We start from the raw sequence: 17,852 nt of genomic DNA, 5'->3' as shown, positions 1-17,852 counted from the left end.
ACTTTAAAGTGTAGAAATTTATTTGCTTGCACTCGGAAAGAATTTCCCGATATTCCCACTTGGATATGGTATTAACGACTTCTTTAACTGCCATGTTACGACGATAAACAGTTAGTAAAATGTAATATAGGTAACGTATAAATAGTAAAAATATCCCTGGACAATACAAAACTACGCCGTCTAGGTGCAACCTAAGAGTCTGTGTTATGGGTACTAAATAACTAGAATAGAATAGAATAGAAAATCATTTATTCAAATACACTTACATTGAAGCACTTTTGAATAGTCATAACATTTATTTTTAATCTACCGCTCATTCGGAATGCTGTCTCATCACAAGAAGAACAAGCAAGAAACTTGTGTGTTGCTCTTTTAAATAATTTATTCTTACTTACAATTTAAGTTTAAGTGTGTGAATACAAACCACCGATTAGCACTAATTCAATGAAATAATAAAATAAAACTAATATAAATACTTAAATATATACTATACTAGCTGTCCCGGCAAACGTTCTTTTGCCATATAAATTAAAAACGCTATAAAAAAAATAGGGGTTGATGATAGAAGGGTGAAAATTTAGGATTGTATGTATTTTTGTATGTTGTATCATAAAAAAATAGAAACTAAAAATTTATTCTAAAAAATAAAAATAAAAATTTAGGGGTGGACTACCCCTAACATTTAGGGGGATGAAAAATAGATATTGGCCGATTCTCAGACCTACTCAATACGCTCACAAAATTTCATGACAATCGATCAAGCCGTTTCTTCGGAGGAGTATGGGAACGAAAACTGTGACACGAGAATTTTATATATATTTATACTAGCTCTATAAGACTCGCCTCGGCTTCGCACGCGAGTACATGTTTTATATATATAAACCTTCCTCTTGAATCACTCTATCTATTAAAAAAACAGCTACAAAATCCGTTGCGTAATTTTAAAGATTTAAGCATACACGGACAGACAGACAGCATATACATACGGACAGACAGCGACAGCGACTTTATTTTATACTATGTAATAATGATAATATACTCTATTATGTGTATGAATGGGACGGACCTATGTATAGGACGGACAGACAGCGACAGCGACTTTGTTTTATACTATGTAATAATGACACATACATAGTATGTACATAGAAAACATCGAGACCGATAGAAACAATCATACTCATGAATACAAATATTTATACCACGCGAGCAATCGATTCCGCAAACGCTTTACTTCCAATGGTCGCAGTTCGATTCCTATTGTACTATACCGCTAGACTATCGAGGCCTTAATAAATATACCTCATAATTTTCAGTATTAGTTCCTTTTGTGGTGTGTGCACAAAAGTTTTTAAATGAACGCAACAAAATTTGTTTCGCAACTTTATTTAATTGCAAGAGAATGCATAATTTTGTGGGATTGCCTTTTATGATATAAACTGTTTATGAACAACAAAATTTCGTACTCACTCGTTCGTACTCGTTAGGTAATTAGTAGAGTTAGTACAGCTCATGCTTCACTGTTGAATTGCAGACTGGAACAGTCCAATACATTTAAAAGTTTCGTTTAAACTGAGCAAAGCGGTTTACCAGAATTACTGATGTGCATATCGTTACTTGTGTGTGTATATATATAATGTATTATGTGTTTTACAAACACTTTTCATGTGGATCTATCTACTCGCCCCGATATCGCACTGGCATACATGTATTATATGTATAAACATTCTTCTTGAATCACTCTATCTGTTAATAAAACCGCTTCAAAATCCGTTGCGTAGTTTTAAACTTTTAAGCATACACAGGGACGGACAGATAGCGTCAGCGACTTTATTTTATATTATGTAACAATGATAATATACTCTATTGTGTGTTCATGTAAAGTGTTTGAATTTATTTGTGCATAATAATAATGGAATCGCCCTCGCTTGGACTAATAAAGAATTTCTATCTAAGACATAGATGGCGTTATATTATTTATTTGGAATTATTCTAATAAATTATAATATACGTTCGTTGCACGTTTTTGTTTAAACTAAACTTAAAAAGAAGAAAATTAATTATTAAAAATACATTTTATGAAAAATTATAAATCGCCTGATAATTTTTTATTTAAGGAAATATAAATTATACCTAAGAAAGTATCCCACTCATTATAACTTACAAATAAAAAATCTACATCATAATCGGCCCATTCAGTTACGAGCTACGATACTACCGATACGACGTCAAAAATATGACATCCCTATTTTTCTGTCCGGTTTTAAATAATCCGGTTTTAAAAAATGTAAATCGACTCAACAAATCAAAAAGCGATTAAAATCATCAAAATCCTGACACAATCCCGCTTTTGAATGATATTGGCACAAGTTGAGTTACAGTTGGTGTAACTGTTGGATGCAAAATATGTATGCGTAAAAAGAACAGAATAGCTCCTAGCTATTCAATAGAAATAACCAAAATAACTAAACAACTTATAACAAATCTAATGACTTATCGTGTGTTTAAAATTAGAGTACGTAATTTTTTTTTAATAAAACTGTAATTTGTTCTTCTGACCTACTAGCCATATAATAATCAAATCGAATCAAAAATTATTTATTCATGTATGATACTTTAGCCGCTTAGAAACGTCTAGTTTTTATATTAATATGTAACTTGTAAATGAACTTTTATAGTGCAAGCAATAAAAATAATATCATAAAAATTGCTTTAGGAAATAGATAAGAAAGAAAATAAAAAAAAAGATAAAGTAATTACTGTCAACTATTACATTGTTGCGCATACATATAAGCAATTGCAAAATGTTTGGAATCTGTATAAACACTTACAATAAAAGCATTTATCCATATACACAATGATTATTGTGCGTACAATTACATTGTAATACATATAATTAGATCAATTACATACAATTACATTGTAATACGTATAATTACATCAATTACATACAATTACATTAATTACATATAATTACATTGCAATACATGTATAAATTCCTAGTTAGTAACAACAATCTATATATATAAATAAAATTGGAGTGTTTGTAATATTGAAATAATCATTTTTTTACTACATGCACATGAATATAAATACGGTACATACACCAAAATAACATTCTTTATCATTTTTGTCTGTCTCTCTATCTGTTTGTTCCGGCTAATCTCTGAAATGGCTGAACCGATTTTGACGGGACTTTTTTGGCAAGTAGCTGACTACTTTTATTTTAGTAAAATAATGTTATATTCCACGCGAACGAAGTCGCGGGTGCAGCTAGTTACTAATATAAGTATTATTATTGTACTTAGCTTCAAGGTAACTATAGTAGCAAAATGCCCGGTAAACATTATGTTCGCTTGATCAGCCAGTTAAGCAACACTGTTGCAATTAAACCAATGTGTTTTCTCCTACCTTTTCACAGAAAACTGGCTCGTATAACTCCCACGTAGTATCATCCCCATAAAATAATAAAAAAGGCAAAGTGCTAATCGAACTTGTACAATTAGTATTCCAAACTCTTGCGTTATTTTCAACCCACACAGCGCAGTAGCTACGTACGCTTCTTGATTTTTATGTTCTACTAGCTTTTTCCCGCGGCTTCGCTTGCGTTAATTTATCCCCTTAGGGTTGGAATTTATTAAAATCCTTTCTTAGGGGATGCCTACGGCATAGTAGCTTAACGTATGCAAATTCTCAGCCCGATCGGTTTAAAATTGACAAAGTTTCATCCCCTATTTTGTCCCCTTAGGGATGGAATTTATCAAAATCCTTTCTTAAGGGATGCCTACGTCATAGTAGCTTTATGCATGCAAAGTCTCAGCCCGATCGGTTTAAAATTGACAAAGTTTCATATAAACTTTCATCTCCTATTTTGTCCCCTTAGGGGTAGAATTTATCAAAATCTTTTCTTAGCGGATGCCTACGTCATAATATCTACCTGCATGCTAAATTTCAGCCCGATCCATCCAGTGGTTTGGGCTGTGCGTTGATAGATCACTATGTCAGTCACCTTTGAGTTATATATATATAGATTATTAGTCACAGGTTCAATAAAGTACACGTTTTGGTTGTATTTACTCTAATAAATTAGTGCTACTTAATATTCGCAAAGTTGTACTTAAAAATAGGTACAATGTTTATTTAAAAGAGCTACAAGCAAGTTTCTTTCTCTATATTCTTGTGATGAGACAGCTATACGAAGGAACGGTAGATTAGAAAAAAAATATGCCTATTCAAAAGTGCTTAAATTTAGATTTTCTATTCTACTCCTTTATAAGGAACTACATGCTTCAAAACATGCTACCTGCTTCATCTTCATGACTATATTAATGAGGATACGGTATATAAGTTATTGAAATCCGGCTCGAAGGATCATTTGAATGGTCTAAGTAAGTCCGGACCGTTATAATTGTCATTATAATAAATGGAATAAGAATTGTTGTCTATGTATTTTACAACAACAATACCTCTTACATTATTGTCGACCCACACGGCGCAGTAGCTACGTACGCCTCTTGATTTTTATATTCTATTATTAGTCACAGGTTCAATAATTTACAGGTATTGGTTGTATTCACTCTAATAAATTAGTATTTTAACATTAGTACATTTCGACTTAAAAATTTAAGTTACAACAGTTAATTAAAAGAGCAATATGCAGGTTCTCTTTATTCTTATGATGAGATAGCTATCTGAAGAAGTGGTAAATTAGAACAATAATAATATAGCTATTTAAATAACTCAAATTTTATTTAAATGAAAATTTTTCTATTCCAATATTTCATAAAAAACTACTTGCTACCAAGAAGTTATCTGCTCCATCTTTTAATGCCTTTATTAATAAGCATAATGATATATAGAACTTGTTGAAATCCGGCTCGAAGGATCATTTGAAAAGTCTAAGTCGGACCGGACTGATAAGACTGTTATTATAATTAATGGAAAGCGTATTGTTGTTATTGTATTTTTCAATATTATATTAGTCTCTCTCATTCAGCCTAAATCTATCAATTATATAGCCATATAAGTGGCCAGGAAGTAGTACTGTCAAAGAGGTAGCCACGATATAAACCAGTTCAAAGTAAGAAACTAAACTGACGTACCTACCACTACGTACGTATCCATCAATATTTTGAATGGAAATTTTTAACCTATTCAATTTTTTTGTACGAATTCCCAATCAATTTTCTAACACACAAACCTGGTCCTGACGATTACAAACGTAACAAAAAAAGAACATAGTCAAATAGGTGCAGGCAAACGTGATACGCTTGCATGCGTTCGACAATTTACTTGTGTTTATTTTTAACCGACGTAATAAAAATAGGAGACTATCAATTCTACTGTATTTTTTAAGTGAGTAAACTGAAACTGACTTTATTTAGAATACAATCTACCAACTAGCACTATTTCAATTAAATACTCAAGTAGAGAAAAAATTAAAAATACAACCAACTAGTTGAGTATCTAAATAAGAGTAAAGCAGTCGTAGTGATTAGAGTAGATCGGTCCCCACAAGCAGCACTCGTTCACGAGTATGACGGATGAGCCAGCCATCAATGCGCTCGACCATATTTTAGGGACCCTAATGCCCAAACTTTTGTTTTTCCAAGACTAGTACTCTCCCGTGTAATCCCATATATATTTTATTGAAATATAAACAGTAGTTTTTGAGTTATCTTTATAAATACGCTTTAACTAGATTTTCTCGATAGCTGTACAGTTGTACACGCATAACTAAAACGAAATGTTGTTTCTGTGAATAAATAAAAACAAATTCATTTTATAAACGTTTGTTAACTGTAGGTCCCGAGTAACTTAAAACAATGCAATTTTTCTGTGAAATTGCAAGCACTTCTATTTTTATTGGAGAACCATTTCAACACTACAGGTGGTTGCATAGTTTCAACTTTCGTTTCGTTCACACACGGCTGTTGCTGACTATTAAAACGCAGTGTAAATTTACTCAGAGTTTGATTTTCTAAAAAAACAATTAGTATTCACACAAGTCAACACAAATGTTCTATACTATTGACCTTTTTACAGGAAATTGTACTATGTGCATCTTGTTTTTCTATGTATTAATTTATGTTTCTATATATTATATATTATTAATATAAATAAAACTTTACTAATTGGCAGATTGCATAAATATACATTCTTGAAAATTTAATTCGGAACATAATTTCTCGTTCTTTCTATGATCAGTCTACGTTTCGATATCTTAACAGTTTTAATCGAGAATCGTCGATAGACTTGCCTATTAGCTGGCATGTTAGCACAAAATATAGTTGAGGGCAAGCCAATGTTTATGATAACAGTCTGGGTGTTTTATATGTATGTATTTATTTTTAAAAAATATGTTTATGTATACCTATCAGTTATTTAGTTATAACATGAGCTTTAGTAAGCTTAACTTGTAACATAAATGACGTTGTGTGAATTAACCTAAAAGAAATTGTTACCCTGTTAACCTTGCTTAGGTTTGCTTAGGTAACAATTTTTTTTATTGGTTGGGGTATCCAAATGTTTTATATTGTTCCTTCAAGATGTTAGAGTCAACAATAAGACGTTTCATTTACAAGTCTTAACAGAGGAAAGTGAACTTTAAACGTATAACCGTATGGGACTTCCCCTTTAATAATTCCCAATATATATTCACTATATCAAAGTATGGTAATAAACTACATCCCATCGTTAATCGATTTTCGATGTAGTCTATTAAAACTAGGATCCAATATATTAGCTGCTCTGCTACGCTACAAAGAGCCGTTTGAAGTCGAACCAAGCAGAGCTTATACTGTAGGGAGTAGGGGCCTATACAACAATAACATACTTCAATTGCATTTGTTTTGTAAATACAAATAGGAATTACATCTGCTGTACCTTGAAGGTTTACATTATCACTAGCTATCCCGGCAAACGTTGTTTTGCCATATAAATTAAAATCGCTATTAAAAAATAGACGTTTATACTAGAAGCGTGAAAATTTAGGATTGTATGTATTTTTCAATCCTCAATAATAATAAAAATAAAATAAAATATTATGTCGAAAAAATATATATTTAGGGGTGGATATCCCTTACCATTTATGATCTTATGCTAATTAAATTAATTAATACTCGAAAGTTCTAAGTATGGATAGATGTTTATTACTTTTTCGCTCAAAAACTACTGAACGGATTTAGATGAAACATTACAGTAATATAGCTTAAACATCAGATAACATATAGAGTATAGTTATACAGCTAGTATTAAATAATAATCTTTGAGAACTTTAAAAGGCTTCAGCAATATAAGTTGCAAATAAATTCCAACAAGAAAGTAACATATAAATACCTACATACGAATATGCATACCTTCGCTGCTGTAATCTGAGATGCATCCTATATGAGCATTGTGCGCTGACAACGTTGTAGCGAATTTAATATTTGATATGTCCACATTTCGCTTATATCCATATTCCAGCATGCCTCGGGTGAGCCTAACGTTCGGATCCCAGCAGTAATAGAAATATTCTTTTTTCGAATAAACTTAATATGAGCACATTTGAACGGTCGTTATTATTATACAATCATACAGTCCAGTAAAATTTTAAATTAAACCACGAATAGATCAGTTTTGGTGCAATATATAAAAATAATTTCGCAATACGTGAATTATAATATTTAGAAATAAATAAGTTGACGGAAAAATTAAAAACATGAAACCTCCTGTTTTTTCCTGTTTTTTTTTATTTATTTATTTATATAACTTTAATGCATATAGTACAAAAGTAACAGTGAATTTGGCGGACTTAACACAATGCGGTATTTTCTACCAGTCAACCATAGGCAGTTACCATACCATAGGTAACCATAGAAAAATAGTTGGCGGTGCAATAATAATCTTAACAAAAAAAAATCAAGGCATAAAAAGTGATATAATAATATTTATACTATTACATTTATAACAATATATAAATTTTTGTATGTAATATATATATATATAATATAACGCGATAACGATAAGATATATGACAAAATATTTCGAATAAAAATCATTCATATTAGTTTAATGATAATAACTATCATTTTCAAAACAAGAAGCTTATATTTTAGGCTTTAAATTAAGTTGTATGAAATTCTGTATGGTAATTCTTTATTTCAGAAGCTAGAACGATATAAATTTTTTATTTGGCTTTTATTGTGTTAGATTTCTGTACTGTATATGTATTATACATATAAAGCTTCCTCTTGAATTACTTTATCGATTGCAAAAAAACTACATTAAAATCCTTTGTGTAATTTAAAAGATATAAACAAACAGACAAAAGAAGCGACTTATGTTTTATGCGATATATATATATATATATATTTTAAGATGAATTTATGTATAAACCGAAACACTGTTGTATACTTCATCAATTTTTCAAAAATTTTTTTTCATACACACATACATATACATACCTACACATAATTTCTCATATTCTCATAGGTCTTGAAATAATTGGTTCAATTACAATTATTTTATTATGTAATTTATATTATTTTATTTGTACTTCATAAATAATCTTTATTCCGTTAGCAAGGCTTTTTTTTATTTTAATTTTTTCCCTACCGTCCAGTTCGGTATATAGATGCAATTGAGAAGAATTAGGAAGTATTGGGAAGTTTCAGAAATCATACGTCTATGCAGCAGTACTTTTAATTTATTCCTTTTTCAAATTACACTCCACATTAATTGCGTCGTTGTACTATTCACGTCTGGTCTTCTCGGTCGCCTCGAACAGAGAGAGAGCAGCCTGCTCCCTCCTTGTTCCCGACCTCTTTATCTCTATTACTATTGGTGGCTTCATAATCGTGACGTCACTAACATCACGTGACTGGCTATAGTTTTAAATTTGTAATCTAAGTAACAAATTAGTCAACTGAGTGTTCTTTATGTATTGAAGCTACAACAAGGAACTCAATTGAATTACTTTTTTTTAAAAGCCAGTTTATTTACAAACATTAAAATTAATTCACTCAGCTTTCTAATTCATTCATATCATAATTATTTTAAGAACCTGAATACTCTCTTGAAATTAATTCCGATCAATCGACGTTGAATAGAGCATTTTGGCCGTTCAGTTTTATACTTACATTTTTTTATAACGTACATATATTTTCCGCCATTGAATTTGGATTTTTACATTTTTTTATATCTATCTAGCTACTCGTAGGTGTACATGAATTATATATATAAACCTTCTCTAAAATCACTCTATCTATAAACAAATTGCTTCAAAATACGTTGCGTAGTTTTAAAGATTTAAGCATACATAGGGACATACAGTAAAATCAGTTTGTTATTGTTTCGTAAGCTTTTATTAGTGTAATCACTAACTTTTTTGAAATTGTCTATATTCTTCCTGGCATACATGATATTTTCATAAATGTATTAAGTTGCGGCTTAAGTTATTAACATCCTTAGTTCGTACTTGGACTGATTAAGTCGACATTGTAATCGTCTTTAATTAACTCTTGATTGCATACAAAAGAACGGTAAAATAAGCTGAACTGGCTTGGCTGAAACTGATATTGAGATTATACTGAAGAGTTAAGTAAATCTGTAGGACTAGCGCGTAAATGACAGCTCACCTGATATGAACGAGTTATATTGGCATTCGGAATCCTAGATCTTGTAAGCCTTGTATGTTTCGGAACATATATTCAATATGTAATATGTAATAGTATTTGGTAATTCAGTTAAGAAAACTTTTTTTTTACATCTGTTTCAATGATTTTACTTAGTTTTTATGCTTGATAAAAACGTGTAAATATTGATGTTTTAACAATTTTCTAATTAATTAAAATTATTACAACAGTACATATAATTATGAGTAATGAAGAAGAAGAAACATTTATTGACAACCATTATTGATGTATATATAATATAATGCGATCGTTAGTGAAAATTTGAATCGAACGTTTAAGCGTTGACGTTTCATCAATTGCCCGATGAAACCGCTATTTTTTTTATTATGCCTTACAGCTCTGGATACAAGTCCTTTTGAGCACAACCTTTAACAAGTATATACCAGAAACATACGCAATACATCTTTCATGCAGGAAGTAATGAGCGTGTAAGTAAGGTATAGATAAAGAGCGCGAGAATGACGCGCGCGCCACCGCTTCCGCGTTTTTAATTGTATATGCTTTAGCGCCTTTTTAGTGTGTTTCAAAATGGCGGATATCTGACTATGGAACAAAGACATAATTATTGAGCTATTCATAATTAATATATCATAAACGTGTCTTTAAATATGGGAATAAAAAATAAAATTTAAAAGTAAATTCTAATGAAGCATACGCATTATAATACATAAAAGAGTATACACAAAAAATAGTAAACTGTAATCCCTGAGCGCGCTGGCTTTCCCGCCCTTAATGACGCACACGCTCGTGATTGCGCATGTAGGAAAGTGTCGTGTAAAGGCATGTCTTAACAAATAATGGAATTTTGAACATTGACACATTGGAGCAGGAGTAACCCGACATTGAGGGTGAAGCAACTGGAGTCGAATTACAACACGATTTCCAAATTGTTTGTAGCCCCGGGTCCCCACCAACATACCAACATGCTGTCCTCCTTCGTGAAGGAGGATCACTGGCTATCAGAATATTATTTCATATGTATGTTAGTTTAAAAGCTATTTATAATATGGTAGTCTGAAATAAATAAATAAAATAGACGTGTATAATTTATATGCGACATTTTATTTAACCTAGTTTTCATATTAAGATGTCGCATTTGCAACAGACACAGCAAGCATTCTTGAATATCATTCTAAAGACTAGAACAGCGATACGGGAAATAGCAAAATAACTATCTTGTCTTGTAGCTAGTAGAAAAATATTTTATGAAGTATCAGAATTCTGATGGAGATATTCAGTGGATTACATATATAGCAGTAAATATAATTTATTCTCGTTCCGATCACAGTTGCACATTACATATAAACTGTTACTTAGCAACATTACTTGTTTTAAATGTGATGGATTATAATTTTTCTTCTTAAATCAATTTGCTTAATAAATTCCACATTCCACTACTTATATATTGTATATATTTCCTGTTTTTTTATTTCCTTTTTTTTTATCGAATATGTAATGTTATGTTATGTAGTATGTATGGTTTAGTGTTGTGTAAAAGTAAATGTTAATAAATGAAATAATATGCACCCTGGGAAGGTATGTGACATCTGAGATCCTTATGCGAGCAGCTAAGGAGTGGAACTCTCTACCAGCGTCTATTTTTCCTGCCTCTTACAACATTGGGTCTTTTTAGTCAAGAGTGAACAGGTATTATTTGAGCTTGCGTGTAACAGCTTAGACCACATCATCACTTAACATCAGGTGAGATAACGGTCAAACGCGCTCAAATTATGATATAAAAAAAAAATACAGTATAATTTTAATTAGTTCAGATGGCACAATTACACTTGTATGTTAAAACTGTATTGACTCTTATGTACAACTTAATTATGTAACACAACCTATAACTGCAATAAAAAATATTATTATTATTATTTTTTATATATATATATTATATATCTCCCATAGATGGGGCAATAGACTGATCATTGCGGCTAAAATTCACTAAACAATGACAGTATAAATTATGAATGAGGATGGATAATTTTTAAGTGGAAGACAAAAATTTGCGGACTATTTTATTATTATTATTATTTGATTTTTTGCTTACCTCGTTTATTTATTTATTACTACATCATACTGTATAAGACTATGTAAAACTGGAAGAAATAGAAGAAAGTTATAGATATATGCAATATACCCTAGATAAAGCTAAATATAAAATAGTACTACCTAATAGCATAGATTGAGTTAACACGATATAAAAGGTTCAATATCAATATATTACCTTTACAGTACTTTGACTTGATTTGAAGTGTCTCCGGAAATCTGCTTAATTAATATAATAATAAGTTTGTGTGCCATATAGCAATTATTATTATTTATTAACTTATTCGTTTCTACTAAGTTTATTTTCTTATTTCGCCCAAAACCAAATTCTTTTTTAAGATAAAAGGTAGTCAATCTCGCGGTCGGTCCAATAAATTGTGTCATGACCACAATTTATCAGTCACACATTTTAAGATTGGTAAATACATACAAACCACCCAGAGCGATACAAACAATCATACTCATAAATATAAATATTTACACTGTACGAGGAATCGAACCCGCGACCTTTATAAGTAAAGCGATGTGCTAAAGCGTTAGAACATCGATTCAGTTGAATTTGAAAGTGAGCATTAATTACTTTCACAATTCAGTTGAATTTGAAAGTGAGCATTAATTACTTTCACAATTCAGTTGAATTTGAAAGTGAGCATTAATTACTTTCACAATTCAGTTGAATTTGAAAGTGAGCATTAATTACTTTCAGCATGCAAGTGACCTGGCCGACTCGTTCCGCTACCTCGCCTCAAGTTTGCAAAGTGTGCCTTCTTGGTCTGCGTGTCAAGAAAGTTTTAATACGAACGTCAGCTGTTTGTCATCAAAGGATATCATTATACGGTGCAGAGAAAAGCAACTCACCAATCTGAATATTACGTCTGCACACATCAATTATTTGTAAGTATGTGTTTCGGGTAAATTTATTTTTATTTTATTTATTTATTCATTTATTTCAGGCAACTAGGCCCATATTATAAATACCTTATAGACTAACATACATATAATATAATATTTAAAAACTAATACAATAATATTGTCTGTGTGATCACGGCACTGAAGACGGCAATTTGCCACGGTAGCGCCGATACACCACACCTTTCGGCCAGTAGTCCTCTTTCATGAAGGTGGGCAGCAAGTCGGTGGGGACCAGGGCCACAAACGCTTTGAAACTCGCGTTGTGACTCGACTTCAGCTGCGTCACCCTCAATGTCAGGTTACTCTTGGTACGAATATAATCGACAATGTCCTGCTCCTGTTATGATACGATGTTGTTGGTCGAGACGATGTATATTACAGATGGTAATAAACTGACAATATGTACATAGAAATAATTATGTTATATAGTAAATATCAATAGAAACCTTCAAGAAAAGAGCTTATTCCTTTTTAAAAGGCCGACAACGTACTTGCAATTCCCCTGGTGTTACGAGTGCTCATGGGCGACGGTAATCACTTACCATCAGGTGAGCCGCATGCGGTTTGTTCCCTGTGTTATAAAAAAAAAAAGGAAAATGTAAGGTGGGATGACACAGTTTAGACACGGCAGTGCTTAGTAGACAATATTGAATTTGTCTTACTAGACATTATTAAATGCAATTATTATTTTGATGTATCTAGATAACTGTATCCCATATATGTAACTAGCTGATACGAACTACGTTTCGCATTAAAATTAAATGTCAAAGAAGTTTGAAGTTTACTTACGCAATGAATTACTGAACGCACCCTGTTTGACAGGTAGCAGTTTATATGTGAAAATAAAATTGTTGTTTTTACTACTTTATCAGCAATTCCGATTTACTACTTTATAATCGTTTAACCTTCCCTGGACTTCCACGAATATTGCAAGACTGAAATTAGACAAATCGGTTCAGCCGTTCTCGAGTTTTAGCGAGACTAAAACAGCAATGAGTTTTTATATATATAGATTACAAATCTTCGATTTTCCCGGCTTGTTAACTATCAAACGCATGTATTAAACATATTTATACACTTGAATCACTTGTGTCATGACACATTAGTGGTAAATTGTAGATATTAACAAATAAAAAAGCATATATTGAATACTACAGTAAATAGACGAGGAAAAATGTTATAACACTTGATACGACACGATGAATTTACGTAAGTTATTATTGAGGGAGAGATAGAAGGAAAGATGGAGGAAGAAGACCAAGGTACAGCTACATCAAGCAATTGAAAGACAGAATTGGAGTCGTGTAGTATCAAGGTTTAAAGAGTATGAGGGAATATCGTGGAATATAGCACGAGCTCCGACAAGAGCGTCGCTCTTAAATTATGAATGAATGAATGAATGAATGTATTAAAATCCGTTGCGTAATTTAAAAGATATAAGCATACAGACAGACAGCAGTGGGGACTTTGTTTTATGCAATATAATGATGTGTATTTTGGTTTATTTATTACACGTTACTTCATCTGTTACAGAAAAAATTAAAATAATCGAAAATTTATGCAATAATCTATACATATAAATAAAATTGGAATGCCCGTTTGTAATATTGAAATAACCGTTTTTACTACATGCATATGAATATATATACGGTACATACAACAAAGCTTTTTACAATCTGTCTGTCTGTCGGTCTGTTTGTTCAGGCTAATCTCTGAAATGGCTGGACTGATTTTAACGAGACTTTTTTTGGCAGGTAACTAATGTAATATGCAGTAATTTTAGGCTACTTTTATTTTAGAAACAATCTTTTATTTTAGAAAATATAAAGTTTAATTCCACGCGGACGAAGTCACGGGAACAGCTAGTTAGTAATAAAAATAGATCTTATCTCGAAGGAATCTCTTACAGATAACCTTTAGGCAGAAGAGAAGTTAAAGATAGGGGAGCAAAAGTAGATGGTGTACATAAAACACAATTTGTATATCTTATATATATAATTTTATATATAAGATTGACAGATTTTTATGACATGTTATATGCATATTCAGTAAGTTTCAGAATGGAATACTATCTATTTTTCATACCCCAAAGGTGACAACGACTGTCCACCCCGAACATTTTTTTATTTTTTAAAATGTGGTACTTAAAATACATGCAATCCTAATTTTCCCTTCTTATACATATATACATATAACTAAATATATATAACTCAAAGGTGACTGACTGACATAATGATCTATCAACGCACAGCCCAAACCACTGGACAGGTTAAGACTTTGCTTGCCTAAAGCTACTATGACGTAGGCATCCCCTAAGAAAGAATTTTGATAAATTCCACCCCTAAGGGGATAAATTAACGTGAGCGAAGCCGCGGGCAAAAACTAGTATATACATATATATTAAACAAATATGTACATACCTACATAAACATACATAAAATTGTTATTAGGCTTATCGATATAGACTTTGTACTAAGTCGTAATTAGGTCTAGCGGCTTAACATGCCGCATTGCTTCCGAAGGTCGCGGGTTCGATTTCTCGCACGGTACAAACATTTGTATTCATGACTATGTTTTTCACGATCTGCGTGTGTTTTATGTATAATATTTTATTTATTAAAACTTTAATGCACAAATAGAGATGCATATGGGCCATATATTAACCATTGGGCAAACATAGATTTATGTGGGCAGTGCATTTAAAAAATATGTAGGTACATAATTAAAAAAAACTATGATTCAGATTTAAACCAGTCCATAACCATATATAATACATAATATAAAAAAATATTTCTCATGTACTCAATATTTATAAATATAACTACATACTTGTGTATACATATAGGAATGAGGATAATATTTTAAGAAAGGTGTTACATATGAATGTGGATGGTTATAAGGGCAGAGGAAGGCCGAAAAAGAGATGGATGGACTGTGTGAAAGATGATATGGCAAGAAAGGAAGTAAATAACGCGATGACTGCGAACAGGGATGAATGGAAGAGAAGGAAGAAGCAGATGATGATGATGATGATGATGACTTGTGTATAACATATACATATATATTTAATATATACGTATATAAATCAACAGTGAATGTTCAGATGCATGCAATAATATGTATGCATTTATAAGAAATATATTTATACATTTGTAGCATCTGTCTAGAGCCCATAACATAAGATCCGCTTACCTTGAAACTGTATGACGCTGTGAGAATTGTCCTCAGATCTATACATATAAATAAAATTGGAGTGTCTGTTTGTAATATTGAAATAACCGTTTTTTACTACATGCATAATATAAGAATATAAATATCACATACACCAAAATAACATTTTTTACAATTTTTATCTGTCTATCTGTATGTCTTTTAGTTCGGGGTTCCGATTTTGACGGGACTTTTTTTGGCAGGTAGCTGATGTAAAGAGTAACTTAGGCAACTTTTATTTTTTAAAAATAAAGTTATATTCAACGATGACAAAGTCGCGTGTACAGCCAGTTATAATATATAAATAGATGGTAGTTGTCGCTTTTCATCCGATATGTCGTCACATTGTCTGCAATTCCAGCTCAAGGAAAAATTCTATAATACCATTAAAGGATAATGCAGCAGAAATAGATACAGAATGGACTCGTAATAATAGATCTTTTCAGACAATAAGAAGGTACAATACAATATGTTATAAAGTGCATTTCAAAGGACCGTCTTACGTGTAAGCAATCTCTCACGAATGACCTGCTACAATAGAAAGTCGCTGCAACAATACTAAGCCAGCGTCGAGGTTCCTCATACAATGATTGAAATATCATATCGGAGAATATTACAAAATAATCCACACGTAGATTGTCTGATAACGTAATAGTAAATTCGCTCGCTTCAATAGAAAAGTCGTTGAACGATACTTAAGCTTTCACCGAGGCGGACTGAGGTTTCTTAAAGAATAATCTATACAGATGTATACATACACTTTTTACAATTTTTATTTGTCTGTCTGTTTGTTTCGGCTGATCTCTGAAATGGCTGGACCGATTTTGACGGGACTTTTTTTAGGTAGCTGATGTAATAGGGAGTAACTTAGGCTATTTTTATTTTAGAAAAATAAAGTTAAATTCCACGCGGACGAAGTTGCTAGTGCAGCTAGTATATACATATAAATAAAATTGGAGTCTCTGTTTGTAATATTGAAATAACCGTTTTTTACTACATGCATATGAATATAAATACGGTACATTACACACAGTACACTTTTTACAATTTTTGTCTGTCTGTCTGTCTGTCTGTTTGTTCCGGCTAATTTCTGAAATGGCTGGACCGATTTTGACGAGAGTTTTATTGACAGGTAGCTGATATAATAAGGAGTGACTTAGGCTACTTTTATTTTAGAAAAAATATTTTCATTTAGAAAAATAAATTTTGGCAGGTAGCTGATGTAATAGAGAGTAACTTAGGTTTTTTTATTTTAGAAAAAATATTTTCATTTAGAAAAATAAATTTATATTCCACGTGACAATACGCGAATACAGCTAGTTTAAAATATAAAAGAAGAATGCACTATCGTATCTTTGTACGAAATAGCGCTGACAGAGCAGTATCAAAATTTAGCAAATTTAAACTTCATACCGAGATGGAGTGTAGAATGCTAATATTGTTTTAAAATTACTCATAAATGATACAGTAAATCAATAAAAAAACATTAAACATACGACCAAGTATTTAACACACAAATGTATAAATATACAATTTTCTTTACTGTTAAAATCAGTTGTCAAATTGATAATAATTTATTATTGTTTATCTTTAATATTGTGCACGACACACCTTAAACTTTTATTATATATGTATATATAAAATCCATTTTATTATTTTTTCGATAATTGTCAATTTTGAAATATATATCTTTCAGCTTTAGCGACCGTACTTTTTATTCGAACTAAATATAAAATATATTGTCTTTCTTAAATGACTATATATTTTATATTTAATAAATAATAACTAATTTTATATATAATAACCTTAGTAGTTAAAAAATATTATTAATCTTAATCTAATGTCGAACTAAATTTCAAACATGACCATAATAATTTAAATTAATTATGTATATATATTTATTCTTCCGCGTAAAATCTACTGAACGGATTTTGAAGAAACTTTGTAAAGTTTCAGTACGTTTAAGTACAATATAGCTTTTACATTAGAATAACGTAAATATATAAA

General features: G+C 31.1%; 1 protein-coding gene across 1 annotated transcript in view; it reads left to right on the top strand.

Moving 5' to 3' along the window:
- LOC131851224 (sodium-dependent serotonin transporter-like) overlaps positions 1–17,852 on the top strand; it is a 105,657-nt gene that overhangs the window by 2,493 nt on the left and 85,312 nt on the right. Inside the window, exon 3 of the mRNA XM_059201684.1 lies at positions 12,430–12,617. Coding sequence (XP_059057667.1) covers positions 12,430–12,617 — 188 coding nt within the window. The remainder of the gene's footprint in view (positions 1–12,429; positions 12,618–17,852) is intronic.

This window comes from Achroia grisella, unplaced genomic scaffold, assembly GCF_030625045.1.
Source record: "Achroia grisella isolate CSIRO2021 unplaced genomic scaffold, CSIRO_AGI_Agris_v1 utg1173, whole genome shotgun sequence".
In the NCBI taxonomy this organism is placed as follows: domain Eukaryota; kingdom Metazoa; phylum Arthropoda; class Insecta; order Lepidoptera; family Pyralidae; genus Achroia; species Achroia grisella.
This window is presented reverse-complemented; position numbering and strand designations above follow the sequence as displayed.